The sequence below is a fragment of the Glycine soja genome, chromosome 13 (assembly GCF_004193775.1).
Source record: "Glycine soja cultivar W05 chromosome 13, ASM419377v2, whole genome shotgun sequence".
Lineage (NCBI taxonomy): Eukaryota > Viridiplantae > Streptophyta > Magnoliopsida > Fabales > Fabaceae > Glycine > Glycine soja.
In genome coordinates this window covers 30,471,632-30,491,728 of record NC_041014.1, presented here as the reverse complement: position 1 = coordinate 30,491,728, position 20,097 = coordinate 30,471,632, and the positions used below count along the sequence as shown (strand labels likewise).

The following is a 20,097-nucleotide window of genomic DNA, read 5'->3' as shown; positions in this document are numbered from 1 at the left end:
CGAGAATTAGGGGCAGATCCACATCAGGTGTTCAAGGAAAATTACGTTATCTGGCTATAGCAATCATAGTCTACTGCATCTGGCTGTCTAGGAACAAGCTGATTTTTGAAGATTATCAATTTTCTGTAACAGAGATTATTAGTAAGATTAAGTTTCTTATGTATAGACAAGCGCACCTGTTACATTTATTTTAACATCTTGATATAGGTCTTCTTATATTAGGAAGACTTTTGATTTTCTTTAACTGCGGGACATATCCCGTTTATTATTGTATCATTTTGGATTTAATATAATTTACATTTTTTTCAAAAAAAGTCCGAGACCGTTTCACTTTCACCACAATCCAAACACACGCGTAATGTAACCGTTACAATTTTCTTGGTTTGGTCAGTTGTCGAATTAGCGAATGGAAATTTCTATGGCTAAATCGTCAAGGAATATTTCTGATTCCTTGTGTTTTTTTTTTTTTTAGAATCTTGTTATTAGATTTTTATTGTTTTTTATTATGCTTATGATCACGGTGGGGTTATTTGTGTTCCCTGAAATGAAACCGCGTGGGATAATGAGTCTGCCAATATAATTTTAAAATTGTATTGCGTTCTTTGATGTCGTGAAAATTATAGTATATAAATGCGATCAATACGGTTACAGTTATTTTGCAGTGATAGGCACCCCAAAAGCCTTAATATTTTGGTCATGGAACTTAATTTTTTTTAATAACAAGGGCACGAGAAGTTTTCGAATGTTCTGATTGGTATTACGATTACGGCAGATTCATCAATGGGCTCTTCCTATCAACTGCTTGTTCTAAGTTGAATACAAATGTTGCTAATGCATATGACAATAATTTTTTTTCTACCTAATTAAACTTCCTGCTGTCTTTATTATTATCTTATCATACAGTTTAGCAAGATAACCTCTGATCGAGGATACCTACTTGGATGAATGGAAAAAGAATAGTATTTTGAGAAATCAAACATATACACTTGTAGTGTTTTGCTAGTTTGCAAGAGTCAAATTGAGATTATGTTTTACACTTGATATGGCGTTTTTGGAACGTGGTGGCACCATCTTGGTTCCTTGAAGCATTACTTTGCAATTACCCGATCAAAGTCCCAATCTTAGGTTACAAATGTCCAAATGAAAAATCATACATTATTGTTGTGATGACACTGATATTATTGTATAATTAAAATAATTAACCAATAACGAGAAATAAACATTTGAACAAAAAAGCACACGTTGCGTTAAATTAGTCAGATTCAATGTCTTCAAGATTTAAATATGTATATTTTTTAGTAATATCTTTTATCCCACATTCTCTTTCTCTCTATTTATTCGTACATACTAATGATTTATAAACACATTTTAGCTAGGCTTTTACTCTATACATTTTTTTAAGGACTCTATACAGTTTATCAACACTTATAATCTTCAGTAAAAAAAATAAAAAATTAACACTTATAATCTATTTTTTTCCTATCATATTTTGTCACCCATAAATACATTTATACTTCGCTCTTTTTTTTTTCTCACTAGAGATGTCAACTATTAAGTATCTTTGAAGGGAAAAGTCCAATACACAATCTCATGACAAATGTTCTATTTTATTTTACAATTTTTTTAGATTAATATTTGTTCTCGTAGTTATTTTAGAACATGATGTGTTATATTCATTAATATTGGCGAACTTTATATTACTCACGCATATATGACAAATGATCATTTTTTTTTTGTCGAATTAGATTAAATATTTGAAAAAAGAAAACTGTACCTTATTTCTAGTGAGTGTCCAATGAAAATATCAGACACGCTGCATATTGTTTTCTATGATTATTGGACTTAATTTTTGGGTCAATGCTTAGGCGTCAAAATCATATCATCCTAACGGATAAATTCTTAACTAGCATTTATATTCGGGGGTGTTGAATATATTATAAATTTTGACTTTCTTTTTCCTTCTAGTCTCTTAGACTCTTAGTTGAGCTTTCAGTATTTGTCATAATCTGTCTCATAAATTGAATAATAAGGATCTGATTAGATAGCAGTGTAGAACTCGCTACAGAGTTAAGAGTTTGGTGCTAAACATAAACGTTACACAATTTTTACCAAAGCAAAAATTTCTGGTGTCTCCAATGACACCTGGACTATATATAGCACAGGTCACTTGTGACTTTGTAATCAAAGTTGTAAATAAATAGCATCTCTACACTTAGATTCTTGATGGCTGTTTTATAGTATATGATTTTTAAAGAGAGATATGTGGTTAAAAAATAAAAATCAGATAACCTTGATAATGATATCTCAGTTGAACAAACTTTTGCAGGGATTGTAAATTACAAAAATATGAAACGACTCCACTGGGGATCGAACCCAGAATCTCTGGTTCCGTAGACCAGCGCCTTATCCATTGGGCCATGGAGTCTAAGCGACATTCAACTGCGTTCAGAATAATAATAAAATTGTTAAGTTTATGAAGCAAATTATGAACAGTATGCTCTATGCATGATAAGCCTAGGGGAGAATTTGTTGTATGACAACAGGTAATAAAAACTAAAAAAGAGATTTTAAACAATAAGAAGGGGATTAAAGATGCTCTTTTAGTTTAATATCTTCTCATAAACATTAAATTTTATTAATTTAATTGTTATATTAAAAGTTATCATTTAAAAAAAAAATGAACATCTATTATAAAAAAAACCCAGGTAATCAACAACTGTTTGATATTTCATTAAATAACTTTAATTTAATGAATGATATTTTTTTAAAATACAATTAAATGTAGACTATAAGAATAAATGTATACAAATGTTTAATTGATTCAAAAAATAGATATATATGATCATGAAGATAGTATTACGTGGATTTTTTTAAGAATAATATTACATGATTTAATAATGGTTGTATTGGTATATTTTAATTTAGCATTTATAAAAATTTATTAAATGAAATAAACATTAAATGTGATAGTATTAGAATAAACAAATTTCTGATATGATATTGAGTTTGAGTTCTCATACTCACTGAGATAGTTTTTGCATCGATAATAAGCAATGGACTTCAATGTTGAATGATGACTACAATGATTTCTAGCGAACAATAAGAACTGCATAAACACTCCAATGTCAAATCAGTACATGTCCTGAATGGGTCATATGTTCACAATTCCATTCCATGTTGACGGCTGCATGGGGTAATTTCCCTGAACATTCTTAATTTATTTGGCTCTTTCTTAATAATTTGGCTCTTCAAATTCTTTGGCTATGACTCTGAATATTACTATTATGCCTAACTAGATTGAATTATGATGCTGTCACAACACAATCAATTTTGATTACTCACATATTATTTCAGACCATTCAATATCTAGGTCCCCTAACTTGATTGAATTTTTTACTTCTCAGAAAACTGTAAAATTAAACGAAATTATAATATCATGATTCATGGAAGCACAAAAGTACTTAGTTTTTTTGGTGAACACAAAAGTACTAGTAGTTATTATGCATTTTAGTTTAATTTTTAGATATAGAAACTCCTTATTACATGATTTTTTTTTTTGTAAAAAAAGAAAAGAAAATTACACTACGAGAAAAAAAAAAGTAAGTTTGTAAACAAATTTCAATAAAAATACTTCTCCAAACACTCTTCACGATTTTATAAAATTCAATAATTTCCCCTGTTTTTCATATTTCAAATTAATTTCTACAATCTTATGTTAACGTAACTATTAAAATATTGAACTATGATTAACTCAATTAATAATACATACTTGATTTGTGAGATAAGACATTAGTTTGATTCATACATAATATTCTTTTTATAAAAATCTAGAGTTTTATGTGTATTTAAGTCTCATATTAAAAATTAATTTCATAATTGATTCAACATTATATTTTATTTATGTGACTACTTTTCATTAAATTATAAAAAAAGTTATATAAGATTTTAAAATATTAAGAATGTGTCAAAATCTCTTTAAAACCAACATAACTAAGATGTTCTTAATGATTAAGAAATCACTTTTAAATAATATTTTTTTATAAGAAAATTCCAATAGGCAATTATTAGTACCTTCAATTAATTAATCAATATTATAAAAACACTTCGTAACATTCTCTAATTTTTAAGCATTGTTAAGGTAAAAAAGATTTTATAAGTCCACTCTCGTCTTTGTTTTGTTTAGTGACAAACATCCATAAGAGTCCTAAATTCCTAATCCCTTTTGAAGCAGGAACGTCATCAATTTCATTCGACCTAAATCCTTTGCCTAATAAATGCATTAACAAAACACCACCCCATAACTTTATTTATTTTTTATTTTTATTTTTTTAGTGGTACCACCACCTCTTCTTATCTTTTACACCAACAGCTTCAATCAAAAGCACAATTACTTATCTCTTATCACAAATCATCCTAATAACATTTGATTTGAAAATTCAAATGCAATCACTAATCACAGCCATTGCTCTCTCTCTCTCTCATTAATTTCTGTAAAGTAAAGGTTGAAGAAGAGCAAGGGAACTCAAAAACCAAAACCAAAACAAGGAGTACAAAACAGAGGACCATGACCCTGCATGATGTTTAAACTCTATTAAGATCTTGCTTGGTTGTGCTTTTGCTATAAACCCAAACCATAGAGAGAGGGAAGAAGATTCCACCCTTCATTTATTTCTTCATACACGTGTCTCTGCCGCTGAAAAATTCTTTCTTTTCTCGCTCTATAACTTCATTGTTTGTTTTCGATCAACATCATCAAACTCCTCGCACTTGGGCTGTTTTTTTCTCAGCTTTTCACCAGAAAAAGCTTCCATTTTTGCTCAGATCTTCCTCTTGCTCTTCCTGTTCCTGGTACGTTTTCTGCTTCTCTTATTTATTGTCTTTGCAGTTTCAGAATCCATAAACTAAAGTTGGAAGCTTCAAATACTAGGATCAAATTTCCGGAAAACACAACCCCATGTAATTTTATTCCCTTTTCCCCTTCTTTTCCGAAAGAAAGATAAAAAAGTCTTAAAATTTAGGATCATGGTCATAGCATTCAATAGAGTTTCAGTTTATCGATTATAGATGCCGCAAAATGATTTATGAATTCAGATTATGTTAAGTGGTAGTGCAATCATTAATTGTGCCTCTTTTCCCAAAAAGCTTATCAATAATTTTCTCAAGAGAGAGTTTTTGCTTGTTAAAGGTTTTTTGTTTATAAAAAATTAAGATAGTTCAGATATGGCAAGTTTTATATTTTCTCTTTCCTTTTTCTTCCTTCCTTTTATTTGAATGTTTTAATGGCAGTTTCTATATTTTGCATAGAAATTGCCGCGTGGTTTTGCATATGTGTAGTGAAGCTACTATGTTGGGTGTCAATATCTATGTAAATCCGTATCCATCTTCTGTCAAAGAGATCACATGAGTTGTCCAACCTATCTGAGATGATTTCGGAGGTTATTGAGGAAAAAAAAACACATGCTTTTCTTGCCTATGTTTCATTTCACTCGGTGTCTTTCTTCAAGAACTGTTAGCTAAACTTGGTTCCTTTGCTTTTTGCTTCTTGGAAATTTCTACCACACTAACCACCGACAGTGCCTTTTAGAAGTGCTCTTGCTTCAATAACTGCCATTTGATATGGTTGGAAAAGTTCAACAGAATGGTACTATGATAAGTTGCCATGCTCTTGGGTTGTGGAACACCTTCGTGGATAGAAGTAAACTAATATTGTAAATGCCAATGCTATGTTGGGGATTTGAGATGATATTAGGGGATATTGTATAATTTGTATTCCTAACAAGATAAATTTTTTGTCTCGTAAAACAATTATCCCTTGTGTTCTTTTGAAATCAGAATCATTATCGGGTTCCAAATTTTTAATGTTTCTTGTTCTTTCCGCTTTGTTCCTTTGGCAGGGTTTTTATTATTTTAATTTAACAAGCATATTTGTTTCTTATAGGGAGGATACTTGCCAATTGATAAACAGTGAAGAATAGCTCCTCCATATAGTTTTATGAACATACAGTTACAGAAGTTCCAACATAAATGGGAATCATCACTCGCAGGTCTAATCATTGGTGATAGCTATGTTTATTTAACAAGAAATTTTGTGTATTCTGGTTAATTTCAACAACTCCCTTCAATTGACATTGGACATTTCCATTTCATTGACTGCAGTTCTGCTGGTAGAAAACCAAGTGAAATTATGAGGTTTTTTGTGACAACTTTTATTAGTATAGTTTTAGGATTCTTTATAGGAGTATCAGTTCCAACATTGTCAATAACAAAGGTGCAAGACTGAGTATCTCTTTCCTCTCCTCTTTATGGCATAGTTTCTGCAGAAATAATTTTTTGTCAATGGTTTTATGTTATTGGACTTGATAATGGTATGCTAACAGCGCATAACAATTTGCAGTTGAATCTCCCATCTGGCCTGCTTCCCTCCATTGATCTTTCTTACATCGAAGACAGATATACAGGTCGCCAGGCTTGGTCTTTTATGAATAATGGTAACAAAAGAAGTTCATCGCAGGTTCAATTATCAAATGATACATCAAAGGTACACACTGCATCCTGTCATCATTGTTAAGGCATTTTAAGCCACTGGTTTTATGGGGATTCTAGGTAGTTAATGATCCATGCCTTTTATAGTGACCTTTTCATGTTCTTGTTCCTAAACGGTTACTTAGAGAGTCTGTATATTGAATTATTGATCACTCACATGCTCCTTATTTTCTTGCTTCTCTTCAGATTTGGGTTCCATCAAATCCAAGAGGTGCAGAAAGATTACCTCCCGGCATTGTTGAAGCTGAGTCGGACTATTATTTGCGTAGACTGTGGGGTAAGCCCAGTGAGGTGTGTATCCTAAAACAGTTTATAGGCTCGTTGTGGCCACAATTCCAAATATCACTAGAAATTTGTTTTTTTTTTTCTCTCCCTATTTTTCTTCCATTTTGTGAGGTGGGTAGGGGAGTTGGAGCAACGAAAGCTTGTCTTTTTTGTGCATCAAAATAATGTAGCTAAATTTCAGCTTAGGGCCTTGTTAAGTGCTACATGATAGCAAAGCAAAATAAGTCTTTCATATGTTTGGCTAGATTATTTGCTTGCTTATATGAAGGAAAACAAACAAATATTTAGTGGACTGAGCATTTAATTAAGTTCACACTTGCAGGATCTAACGTCCAGGCCAAATTACCTTGTAACCTTCACTGTTGGCTATGATCAGAAAAATAATATTGATGCAGCTGTGAAAAAGGTCTTAATCAGTTCATTCCTCTCTCTGTTTGCATATGCTTGTTTATGTGTCTTTTAACTGAGAATTTGCTTTAACAGTTTTCAGGGAACTTCACTATTCTGCTATTTCATTATGATGGCCGAACTACTGAATGGGATGAGTTTGAATGGTCAAAGCAGGCTATTCATGTGAGTGTTCACAAACAGACCAAGTGGTAAGGAGCTAAGCTGTTCATTATTTTTTAGAGGAGAAATTTTCGTTGTAGTTTTTGCAATTAATAGTGTTTAGTGCTTACCTAATTTCAATTATGTTAATACATTGACAATTTTAGTTTTTCCCTCTTAGGTGGTATGCCAAGCGGTTTCTGCATCCTGACATTGTGGCACCATATGACTATATATTCATATGGGATGAAGACCTGGGTGTTGAGCATTTTAATGCAGAAGAGTGAGTATTGGATATGAGAGGGATTTTTTTTTAAAATATTTTATTTAATTTCTAATCAAATTTTCATATGCCTCTCTTATTTCAAGTGCAGGTACATAAAACTTGTGAGGAAGCATGGCTTGGAGATTTCACAGCCTGGCTTGGAGCCTAATAGAGGGTTGACATGGCAAATGACAAAAAGAAGAGGTGATCAGGAAGTTCACAAGTAAGAATGATTGGAGTGCTGCACCAGTTTTATGGCAGTTCATGTTATTTTAAAGAATGTGCATTTACTGTTTATTTTCTTGTATTTCTGTTAGAGTGACAGAGGAGAAACCAGGATGGTGTTCTGACCCTCATTTGCCTCCTTGTGCAGCGTAAGTAGCTGCTTATGTATTTATCATTACATTATATAGTCTACAAGACTGCATCTCATTGTGCTAGCACTGTTAATACAAATGCAGGTTTGTTGAGATTATGGCTCCAGTGTTCTCGCGAGATGCATGGCGCTGTGTGTGGCATATGATTCAGGTTGACTGTTAATCCTAAAGTCCTAATTGTTTTAAAAGATGTCCTTGATAAGTTGTTCTTTAAGCACTTGGTAAAATTATGATTGTACCACTTGACATGCAGAATGACTTGGTCCATGGGTGGGGTCTTGATTTTGCTCTTAGAAAATGTGTTGAGGTGAGTCCATTCTCACATTTTCTCAAATCGTCTAATTTGGTGTGACCTTAAGATAAGCACATGCCAATGAAAAAAAAAAGTGAAAAATAAAAATGCAATCTGTAACATTCTGTGTAACTTTAAACTATTCTCCTTTTTCTGATATAGCCTGCACATGAGAAGATTGGAGTTGTTGATTCTCAGTGGATTGTTCACCAAGGTATTCCCTCACTAGGGAATCAGGTATTTTCTTTACCATGAGTCCATGACTACTCTAGAGTCTAAGACTAAAACAATTTCACTAAAAAAACTATTCTCCTTTTCTCTGCAGGGTGAATCTCAAACAGGGAAAGCGCCATGGCAGGGGGTATGTTTTACTTGTTCAATATTCTTAATCTTTATTACATTGTAAACTATTAGACTATTTGTTTTGATCACTTTTCTTATGATTGTAGATTATGGTATTAATGAAGAATCTGTATTTTGATAATGAAATTTGTTGATGTTCAAATGTTGTTGGTGCTAGGTGAGGGAGCGGTGTAGAAAGGAGTGGACCATGTTCCAGAGTCGGTTGGCAAATGCTGAATACGCGTATCACAACTCCATTGGAATTGATACATCTAATTCCACTGCTCATTAGGTGACTTCGGCCTAAGTTGACTTGTAAACATATTGTTACTACCCTTAGCCTTACGCGTAGAATTTTCCCTTAAAAAAAAAAAAATATTCCTATGTAACGTTACGTACATGCAATGCAATCACAATATAGAGTCCTAGCTAGGGACCAAACATCATTTCGATGTAGAAATTGCTGTACTTAACAGTGAGTAAATCTAGTGAAGAGAATTATTATTGCTGCTAACGAAGGTGCTTATAGGAAATGGAAATGCTAGTGAATCCTTAAATTGGAGGCTGACAACGAAGTTCTTTAGGGTTTTTGGGATTAAAGAAAACGAAATGTCATAATTATCATACCCTTGGGATGAGGAGACAGGACTATTACTATAATAGTGTTACATTTTCTTATTGTTTTATTCTACTTGTCAGATACTGGAATAAAAATTTAAAAATTGATTTTATTATAAAATGTTTAAATAATGATTGTACAATTTTATTTTATATTTTTATATTTTATTTATTCCATATTATATTTATTTACCATCAACACCAAGCATGTGGATCACCCATGCATATGGATTAATTGATGTTGAGTTGTTTCAGTTTAAAAAGAAAAAGAGAAGAAAGAAATGCTAGTAATACTTTTTATGCATTTTTTTGAACATATTCTTTTTTATTGATGGGAATATTTTAAAAATTGCAAAAGATAATGAATCCTATATCATATTTAATAACTTTTTATGTTATTGTAATTTTTAATAGATTTTAATTAATGATAATATATATATATGTTTGAAGGTGTGATATTAGGACTCCAGAAACAGAAAATGGCAGGAGAGTCATTTTCAAAATGGGGTGTGGGGGCGCTAATAGGATATGCGGGGTTCTATTTCCACAGTATCTTTGTGTTCAATTCTGGTGAACTTTCTAGATTTGTTTCCAAATGGTTGCTGTGGGCACAATTTTTTTGCTTTTTTCGGGTGATTACCATCGTTTTAATAAAATCAAAATTGTTGTTGAATGTTCAATCAAACACTTGAATAACTCTACGATGACGACAACTCAACTAGATTCTTCAATATCTGAACGCCAGGTGTATATTTTGAGAAAGAAGCAAACAACTATAAACTTTTGGAATTGGTTTTGTGTGTGTTGTTGATCACGGGTTGGGCCACTGGAATTCATCTAATCTAGTCACTTGCCATAATTATAATTGGACTAATAAATATATTTCATTTCCGTCTTTCAGAGTTAGAAAAAATCCAATTTCTACATTAAAAACAACCGTGTGTTCGGCTCAACTTGTGCTGTTTTTGTTTCGGCTCATTATGATGCAGCCAGCAGCTAAAACCAGTCTTCTTCTCTAGCCTCTGTTTCACATTGTAGCCACTAGTTTTATGATCTCTTAGGCAAATAACACTTTCTTTCTAAAATGGGGTTGTGAGAAAGGAAAATAAGGAACATTTCTCTTTTATGAGTTATGTATCTCTTAGGCAAATAGCAATGTCTAAATTGGGATTGTGAGAAACGCTGATTAAGTCAGCCTGACAAGACATATATTTTTTAAACCTATCATAAACTAAGTCAAGCCTATGATATGAATGATTCTAATTCTTTTATAACCTTTAAAATGTTTTTAATTGTTAAACACAAACATTTTATATTAAAGATATTACTTTTTTTTTTAATTTTTAATTAACTATTTTTTAACATAATAAAAATATTATTAACATTTTTTTATAAGTAATATAAGATAGCTCTAAAAATGTATACATTTTAAACCAAGTTTTTAATTATATGTATATGACAGATTATGTGAAAATATTAAACATACATTATTAAATGTTTAAAATTATTTTTTTGTTGATATATTTTATAGAGATTATTCTTATGAATTTGTCATAATAAAATTAGTCACGCATAAATATAAGTAAGCATAACAAAAATATAAAAACCGTGTTAGCGCTGTATCTTATTCCGTGATAAAAAAAAGTCAGGTCAAAGTCTTTTTTAAGAAAAAAATGCCTCACAAGTGTACACAGATACAACACTGAAATATCGACCGATAAATAGATGTTTTTTTTTTCCTAACAGTATAAATAGATGTTTTTAGATAAAAAAGAAAATTAATTAGAAAGACGATTTATATCTATATAATTAATCTATAGATTTTTTCAAAAAAAATAAAAATGAAAAACATGTTTATAAAAATATTTTTTACATTGACATTATATTAAAATTAAAACTCTAACTAAAATATTTAAACTTAAAATGAAAATCGTTATAATAAAAACTAATATTCTAACACAGCAGTGCCTTCGTTCCAAAATCACATATGAAAAACAGTAATAATTGTATAAAATTAATTTTATACATCACTAATTCATTAATAATTTTGTTATTTATGATTAATATTATAAGAGATATAAATAAAAAAATAATTAATATTATATTAAAAATTAAAATAATAATTATTGAAAATAATTTTTTTTCTTATACGATAATTATTATATTTATACGGAGGGAGTAACCTATAAAAAAAATGAAAAAATGATGATAATAACAAAGAGTTTGAATACTTTGTGGAAGATTTTAAGTTGAAATAAATAATTGATTGAGGCAGTGCGTTAGCGAGTTAAAGGGCTTTACGCGGACCCAGCCGAAAATCTAGAAACCTCGGAGTGGCCACCACGGACACGTGGCTCTCTCAAACTTTCCTTTTTTTTTTATTGATTTTTCACTTCACCTCAGTACTTACCACGTGTTGCCACGCGTAAAACCCCTTTCCCAAGGTCACCCAATAGAACCATCAACCATGGTTAGTATTCGCTAGTTAGAATATGTGAACATCACTCACTATAGTGTCTCTCTCTCTCTCTCTGTATATATATTACTATAAATTCTAACATAACATGTAATGTTTATCAGGCAAGTGGGTTGGCTTGTGTTTTTTTGTTATATATGTTGGGTTGTCCTGTGCTGGGTCTGGTCTCATTCTCCTTATTAATTTGTGTTAAGTAGCAAACCAAAACCAAACCAATTTTGTGGTTGTGTGTGAGTGAGAAACTGAGAATAATTATCAATTATGGGCCTCTCAAATTTCCCAATTAGTGCATCTGAAGGGGTGCTACCTGTGCTTGTGATAAACACGGTTTTCTCAGTGGCTTTGTTGAAGAGCATGTTTAGATCCATGCTCCAAGTAGTGTTTGGTGGCAGTGCTGCTAGTAGTTCTTCAAACATTGAACATGATGATGAAATTAGTTCATCATCATCATCACGGGAAAGGAGGGTGTCAATAACTCAGTACAAGTCATTGTGCCACAGTCATGACATAGGAGGAGGAACAAGTGTGGCTATGGTGGAGTGCTGCGTTTGTTTGTGTCGTTTTGAAGCCAATCAAGAGGTTAGTGAGTTGCCTTGCAAGCATTACTTCCACAGAGGTTGCTTAGACAAATGGTTTGAGTTTGATAACAAACACAGCACTTGCCCCTTGTGTCGTTCCATCGACTAGAGACATATACAAAGGTTAATTAGTTTCAAATTTACAATTAGAGCTAGCCAGCTAGCTATAGTTGTAGTTGTTGCTATATATTGTTAACTTGTTATAGTGAAAAGAATCAATGCCTCTTTTCATTTCTTTACTTTTAGATTTGTAAACCTCCTTCAACCCAACTCAGTTTCTCTATGTTTTAGCTTTTATATATGGAACATAATGAGAGATGACGTTGCCTTAATTAATAGCTTGATTTTGTATGTGCAAGTATACCAAATTCTCTTTTCATTGCTGCATGATAATTCTAATTTAATACTTCCGGCTTGTTAGTTTGTTTCAATTTTCAAATGGATTTTAGGTATTTTTTCCAACCGTTCGAACACCATCTTAGAGCGGTAGGTAAAATCCATTTAACGAGTTACACAAACAGGCTTCAATTTGAATGATTAAGTAGCTAGGCTTATCATTTGAGTTATCCAAATTATTCATAGCTCTATTTTGCTCCCTACAGGATTACTTCCATACAGTATTAATTTCATACGCAAGCATCAATCATAATTTATAGGATTAATTCCACACGCAAGGGTTAATCATAATTTAAATTCGAGACATAATTTAATTTATAAATTGGAAATGTTAATGACATAAATAATTAATCAGGACAGTATTTTAAATTTAATTAATTTAGTAAATAATTATCAATTATATTTAGAGAAATATGTTTTTAATCTATTTTTATATTTTCAATAAGTGAAATTCTGTTTTCCATTTTCTAATTTATTTTAGGTTTTAACTATCGTTTTTTTTAATTTGGTCTCTCATTTTATAATTTTAGTCACAACATTTTGTTTAATGTTCGTGTCATCACTTATAACCAAAAGAAATTTGTGTCCTCACATAGCGGAATCTTCTTATGTAAGATTAATGCAATTGATTGACTCTTAATTGGTAATTAAATTTTTAAAATGTTATTATTATGAATAAATAGAAGATTATTAAATTGAAACTTAAGTTACAGTAAAAAGATTAAATAAAGATTTAAGAAAAAAGAAATTTGAAGTTTATTCCTCCCGCTTTTACTTTTTTCACACTTTAGCTAATGTTTTATTTTATTTAGTGAATATGTTGTTGTCAAGTCTCACTTCAAATGCATAAAAGAGAAAAAATTAGAAGGGTAGTTTCATTTTTTACTAAACGGAAAAACGATATACTCAGAAATAATATTTCAGTTATCATAGAGATCGGGCACATTATTAAATAAAAAAACTATATATAAAGTTCAGAAGAGCCATATTTTACTATTTCATTTCAGTATAGTATAGCCTCACGGTCTTTCTCCGTTTCATTTGTGTAATTGTGCTTTCATATTTTCACAACAAAAATAATCTCTCTTGTTTTTTTAATGAGTATATGTAAATTAAGATTTTTACATAAATAATTAATTAAAATCATTCTAGATATAATTTTAAAATAATTAACAAAATTTAATAATCTTATGATACATTGGTAATTTATAATTAAAGAATAAATCTTTATAATCAAGAAAGGCTGTTCTTTTTCCTGTAAGGCTTAGTGAGAAAAATTATTCGGAGTTGGGGTGATTCATGCGTAATAAATTTGAGAGATACTATTAATATTTTGTGCATCATAAAGTATTTATTTGATTAAGTCGAAAAAAATTAGTTAAAAAGTTAGTTAATAATTAAAAGTTAAAAGTTAAAAATTAATTTATTAAAATATAAATATTCAATAAAATTAATTATTAAAATAAATAAAAAATATAAAATAACTAAAAAATAATAAAATTATAATTTATTTTAAAAAGGTAAAAAAATAATAAATATATTAAAAATAAAAACATAAAGAATGTATAAAAAGCTAAGCTAAAAGTGAACATTTTAAAAGTATTTCAAACAAACTTTATGTATAAACAAATTTTTCAACTAGTAATAAAATAAAAAATATTGTCCACACACAACCTTTTTAATACCATATTTCTATTGAAAAATTTATCTTAAGAATAAAAAAATTATTTATATACGACTATCTTTTTTCATTTTTTACTTATTCAAGTATATAGACAATTTTTCATGTTTTTATTTTTATCATTTTAATTTTTTTTCATCTAATTTTTTTTCTTTCTTTCAGCGGAGCATAGATTTTTTTTTTTAATTTTTTTTTATTAAGGGATGAGGGTATGGTTTTGATTGATAGACTCTAAGCATTCATGGCGTGTTAAATGATTTTGCTTGAAACACCGAAGAATGCGTGAAAATTGTATTTAATGCCACGTATTGATTTGTTTCACTAGAACTTCTTGACTTTTGAAACACATTTTAATATAGTATTATTTTGGTTAAAAAATTATTTTTATTTTATTTTATGCAATAATTAGTGAAAAAATTAAAAAAATATTTTTTATTACAAACTCTTATAAACAGGAAATAAATTAAAAATAAGATAATTTAATTCAAATGAAAAATAAAATAAGATTTGCATTCCCACGTCAAGTGACTGAAATGAGGCAAAAACAGGCAGAAAGAAAACATGAAACTAGAATTCCGTTCTTTAAACTTTATTTTATGTTTTACTTTAGTTCTCTATTTATTATAACATTTTTAGATATTTAATTACTAAATAATACAGTATTTAATTAATAACCTTAATGTCACCTGAGAAGATTTTGTTAAGTGGAAAAGTAGATTGAAAAAGATTTTTTATATCCCATGTTACTTCACACACAACTTGGAAGAGAAAGTGAGAAAAGTTTAGCTAGGTATAATATTTTTTTATCATTAGTGTAGATATAATATGTGATATAATTTGATAGAGAAAAAAATAAGTATACTAACTAAATGTTTTATATTTATGAATGTTAAAAAATTAAAACTTTAATAAATTTGACTTATTTATACCTTCAATTAAAGGTGCACACAACTTAACTTAATTTAGAAACTCAATTATTTATTGACTCTATTAGATGTTGTTGATAAATAAACTTAATATAAGACAAACATAGTGAAAGCAAAATATAATTTCACCTTCGAATATGATTAGTTACCAATAGTTTAATCCGTATAAGTTAATTTATTTGAATATAATTAATTAAAGACAATTGGTACACAATAGTCAATCAATAATAACTTTTTCAATAAAATATGATAATAAAATATTTATACTATCTTTAAATAACCATGCTGATACAAATATTTTCAAATTATCTGCAAGAAATTATTTAAGTGAAGTAGGAAAGATAGAATCTCACATTTAATTTTATTTTGAAAGGCTAAAATCAGATAAATATTATTGAGAATGAAGCAGGAATACAAGGTGTACCAATGCCAAAATATACAAGATCAGTATGTCACAGAATATTAATCCACTACCCAACATTTAAGGCAAACAAAAGAAAAACACAAAACCCATGATAATATATATGCTGCCTACTACATGACATCCATTTAACCCCAATCAATTGCATCTAGCACCGCCAATTTGAATCAGCCTCTAGCTAGAATCTCACATCTTAACAGGTTATAAGTTCAAAATTGTCTACTTGATAAATTCTCTACCAAGTATTGTTGAGAGCCTTGAACTTAATTTCTCCACCTCATGCTAGGAAAAATCATCCCCTTACGACATTTTCAATAGTAAAAAATTTCCCAAATTCTACTGGAAAAGAAAATTTACTTGAATGTTGATTTTCTGTGTGCGTGATGCGCGTATGTTTTGTGCGGATATACGTATAGGTATGTTAGCCTAGCTAGTTGATAAACGGACAAAGTTTAATCACAGTGATGCAACTTGGAGGGGAACCATATGATATCTGTCTGCATGGTTTAACTTTAATTGGTTTGATTTCTGACTCATTAGTTCTAACTAGTGATCTGATCTCACACCATGATTGAGTCAATGATCTTAATAAATTTAACAACATTGATGTAACTTGAAGGGAGAGTCATTTAAAACAAAATGCATCGTCATTGATAAGGGACAGGGGAACGAGAGTGGTGTTTTCCCTACAAACATCTATTCCAATCAATAATTTCTCATGATATAGGAGATTAAGGTTCTCTGACTCACTTTTTTCTGCGAGGTTTCCTAATCCTTTACCCCAGTTAGGGATTAATAATATGATAGCTTCATGGGAACTTAATATGCATAAAAAAAAGTTCCAATTTCCCCAAAATTTGCATTGAAGCAGAACACTGCAATATGGGGGGAGGTGGTACGTACCATGAAAACTACAAATTAAATTAGTCATAACGAGTACACTACTGAACTGAACGCATGTGAAATAAGAAATTATATATTTAAAGCACACCGTAACCGTATACTAGGGTGATCGAGGGCTAGAAGCATTATTTAGGGTGAAAATGAAAATGCAAAACACGCTCTAATCTAATCTAAGACGTCTAAAAAAAAGAAGGAAAAAGACACATGCTAATTCCAGAGTAGCCAAGGTGGAGATTATTGCATGTTTGTATGTAAGTATATATGATATGATATGAGAAACATGCATGGCCTTATTATAATAAGTAGCTGCTAAGTGCTAATTATATTTGTCCCAAAGACTTGAGCCTGGCAAGTTCAATCCTTCTATGCTCCTGCTTAATAAACGCATCAGCTTTTTGGTCCACGCTCCTAAAACCATTTGCATGGTTTGTAGTAGTAGGGGTTTCAGTTTCTGCAGGCACAGGGGTTGGTTCTGCTACTGTTATGGACTCTTCTAGATCGGTTTTGAACGCCACGCGACCCTTCTGATGTCGAGGACGATCAAGGCCCTTGCGTAGTAGTGCAGGCCCTATTACTTCATGGACTTGGTAATCGTTCGAGGGGCACCACCCTCGGTATCTCAGGTTTTGCTTTTGCATTTGCATTTGGTATGCCATTTCCTAGCTATCTCAAAGTTACGCCTTCATTCTTTAACATTTTTGTCTCCTTGTATTTTATTTATACACTGACTATGTTGCTTTCTTCTTCTCTTTTTTGGTGGATGTATACATCATATAATATATGCTGTTATTCTATCATGATATGGTGTTTATAAAAATAAAATTCTATCATGATAAGGCTGAATCTAATACCCTTCTCTTTCGGAAAAGAAAAGAAAAACTTATAAACAAAAAAGAAGAGAATTAAATATGGACTAGTGGATCTTTGAGCACCGGCATAATGGATCAGAATATCTAATTAAAGCTAGATGGATAAGAAAATAATTAGCTCCACCATTCAATTTGATTCGTTTTACACTTACAGTTACAGTTGAAGGAAATCAATCCCGTATTATGCTCTTCATTGAATGGAATCAACTTGTTTGATAAACCATTCCAGGAAAATAGAACCAATGCAGCTGGTCAAATATTTGAAGGAAAGAGCTTTGTCGCTCATTATAATCCTATCCGGCTTAAATAGAATTGTCTCTAATGAAAGTTGCCTTAGTCTATACCAAAGAATGTAGAAAGGAAAAGGGAGGCTTTACACAATGACAAGATTATTTTAACTAATAAAACAAAATTAGATTTTCCCAAAAAATTTCGCAACAAACTATTCGGGATTCTTGTTAATCATTTCCTTGTTATTATGATTGTATCATCCCTATTTCCTATCACAAATGTGACATTCTCTATCCCGACATACATATTTATATAATGTCTTACATAAAAATATAAAATTAATTAAAATAATTTTATTCAATAAACATAAAGGATTCACGTGGGTAAAAGATTCACATTCGTGTTAATTATCAGAATATTATGCAAATAATACAGAAACTCATGTTCTAATGTCACATCCTATCAGAACATTGTGTTCCAGCATCCTATAGCACAAAGTTCTCCATAATCATTCACCTAACTATATGCTCCCACGAACACAAAATTTAAGATCATCACAGGATTCAAACACAAATAATACATAGAGAGTGAGTTATCACATTCCTAACTAATAGAGAGAAACAAGATAACATAGATATACATATCAACACTACACGTCTCACATTTTCACATCACTCACATACTCAGGGATCAAAACACAATATCATTCAATCAATCAATATTGATCAATACATAAGCGTTATGCAATAAATATACTAAGACTCAATTTTATATGTAATGTGGTACAATGTCAGTGAAAAACCTCGTCGGGCTCCCAGAGTACATGACAAGATAGAGCACACGCTGATAAGTCAAGTCACTCTCACTAGATAAAATCATAGGAAGATCAGTCAGGGTCACTCTGTCTTGCGAGAACGTTCCAACTATATGGAATTAACATAGGCTTCAAGGAACATTCAAACCGAATGTATTTACCTCTAAGGCCTACACTCCAAAGAGTCCGTCAGGGTCTCTCCCTCCTGATTCAAGTTTAACCCATAAAACATTTTAGTACGCAAACTCTATCTACAAACTGTCCAAAACATACAACTTCTCAATTTTTCTCAAAATAATTTTAACTCGTCGCGTCTTAAAGTGATTAAACTCACCGGGTTTCCATAATGGATCTCATCATAATATTCGTCGTGCATTAACTCGTCGCCCTTAAAGGGTCTTAGAGTCGTGTGATTGTACGGTTCATAGTTCACAACTCAATACACATAACATCTCAATACACATGTGTGATCTCATAATTTAATACATACTCAACTTGTCACTTACACATAGTCCATTACACTTACAAAATCCCAAGACAATACGTTATCACACCTCATGCATTATATACATGTCGCACAATAATAATATTAATATGTTATGTTCATATGATTAAACCCCTCAAACAATTTCACATAATCATATTAAAATCAAAGGAATCAAAATCATAGATCAAAAACATGAAAACACTAAGAACACTCAATTTTTTCAATCAATTCACATCAGGGCATCAATTGATCTGTCAAACACAACAATCTCGTAATTATAATCATAAAGGAAGAATCACAATACAGTAAACATCCCAAAATAATTCCCAATTTGATTATTTAAGGATCCCTACACAGGCTCATGTGTGTAATTCGATAGTGATAGTGACGTCTCTAACGGTTCCCTAAGATTTCTCAAGCTTTTTCTTTGGTTGTTCTAGTAAGGTTTCCAAGCGTTAGAGAGAAGGAGAGTGGATTGAAGCCTTTTCACTGTCTTCGTGCGAGGGACATTTCTTTCACCACAGACATTATTTCACAAATATCAATGTGTAAAAATTGGTTCCAAATGTGGTGTTCAAATTTCACGATAATCTAACGATTAACGAGTTTGGAGTCGTGGTTTTACTTGGATAGGTTTGGGTATATGCGGGAAAAAGAAAGCTCCACGCGAGAGACATTTCTCTTACTAGAGACATTATTTCATAAATCCAAATGGTGAGAATGTGAGAAAATTAGTTTTTAACCTTGTTGTCAAATTTCACAATAATTCAATGGTTAACGAGTCTGAGACTGTAGTTTTATTGAGACAAGTTTGGGTGTATGCGGAAAAAATAAAGTTCCATGCGATGAACATTTCTTTCACCACAGACATTATTTCACAACTCCAAATGGTGGGGATGTGAAAAAATGAGTTTCGAACCTTTTTTTCAAATTTCACGATGATCCAAATATTAAAGAGTCTAAGATTGTAATTTTACTCGAACAAATTTGAATGTATGCGGGAAAAAAATAGGATTTTGAAAAATAAAGAAGGAAAAACGAATT

The 20,097-nt window shown here is 30.8% G+C and overlaps 3 protein-coding genes and 1 non-coding gene across 4 annotated transcripts; 2 read left to right on the top strand and 2 right to left on the bottom strand.

Moving 5' to 3' along the window:
• Positions 1-2,352: 2,352 nt before the first annotated feature.
• TRNAR-ACG lies at positions 2,353-2,425 on the bottom strand. The gene has a single exon. It is a non-coding gene; the product is annotated as a tRNA-Arg (tRNA).
• A 1,977-nt stretch (positions 2,426-4,402) lies between these two features.
• Positions 4,403-9,392, top strand: LOC114382528. Its single transcript, XM_028342008.1, has 15 exons — positions 4,403-4,848; positions 5,939-6,044; positions 6,157-6,268; positions 6,395-6,538; positions 6,730-6,834; positions 7,151-7,234; positions 7,312-7,427; positions 7,559-7,660; positions 7,752-7,865; positions 7,960-8,016; positions 8,104-8,170; positions 8,273-8,326; positions 8,474-8,548; positions 8,637-8,672; positions 8,832-9,392. The coding sequence occupies exons 2-15, from the start codon at positions 6,025-6,027 to the stop codon at positions 8,943-8,945; spliced, it is 1,200 nt and encodes a 399-aa protein (XP_028197809.1). The 5' UTR covers positions 4,403-4,848; positions 5,939-6,024; the 3' UTR covers positions 8,946-9,392.
• A 2,440-nt stretch (positions 9,393-11,832) lies between these two features.
• On the top strand, positions 11,833-12,683 carry LOC114381336 (probable E3 ubiquitin-protein ligase XERICO). The gene has a single exon (XM_028340566.1). The coding sequence runs from the start codon at positions 12,009-12,011 to the stop codon at positions 12,432-12,434; it is 426 nt and encodes a 141-aa protein (XP_028196367.1). The 5' UTR covers positions 11,833-12,008; the 3' UTR covers positions 12,435-12,683.
• Positions 12,684-16,654: 3,971 nt separating this feature from the next.
• On the bottom strand, positions 16,655-17,365 carry LOC114381228. Its single transcript, XM_028340432.1, has one exon. It carries the CDS (start codon positions 17,306-17,308, stop codon positions 16,973-16,975), a length of 336 nt encoding a protein of 111 aa, XP_028196233.1. The 5' UTR covers positions 17,309-17,365; the 3' UTR covers positions 16,655-16,972.
• Between the last annotated feature and the right edge of the window lie 2,732 nt (positions 17,366-20,097).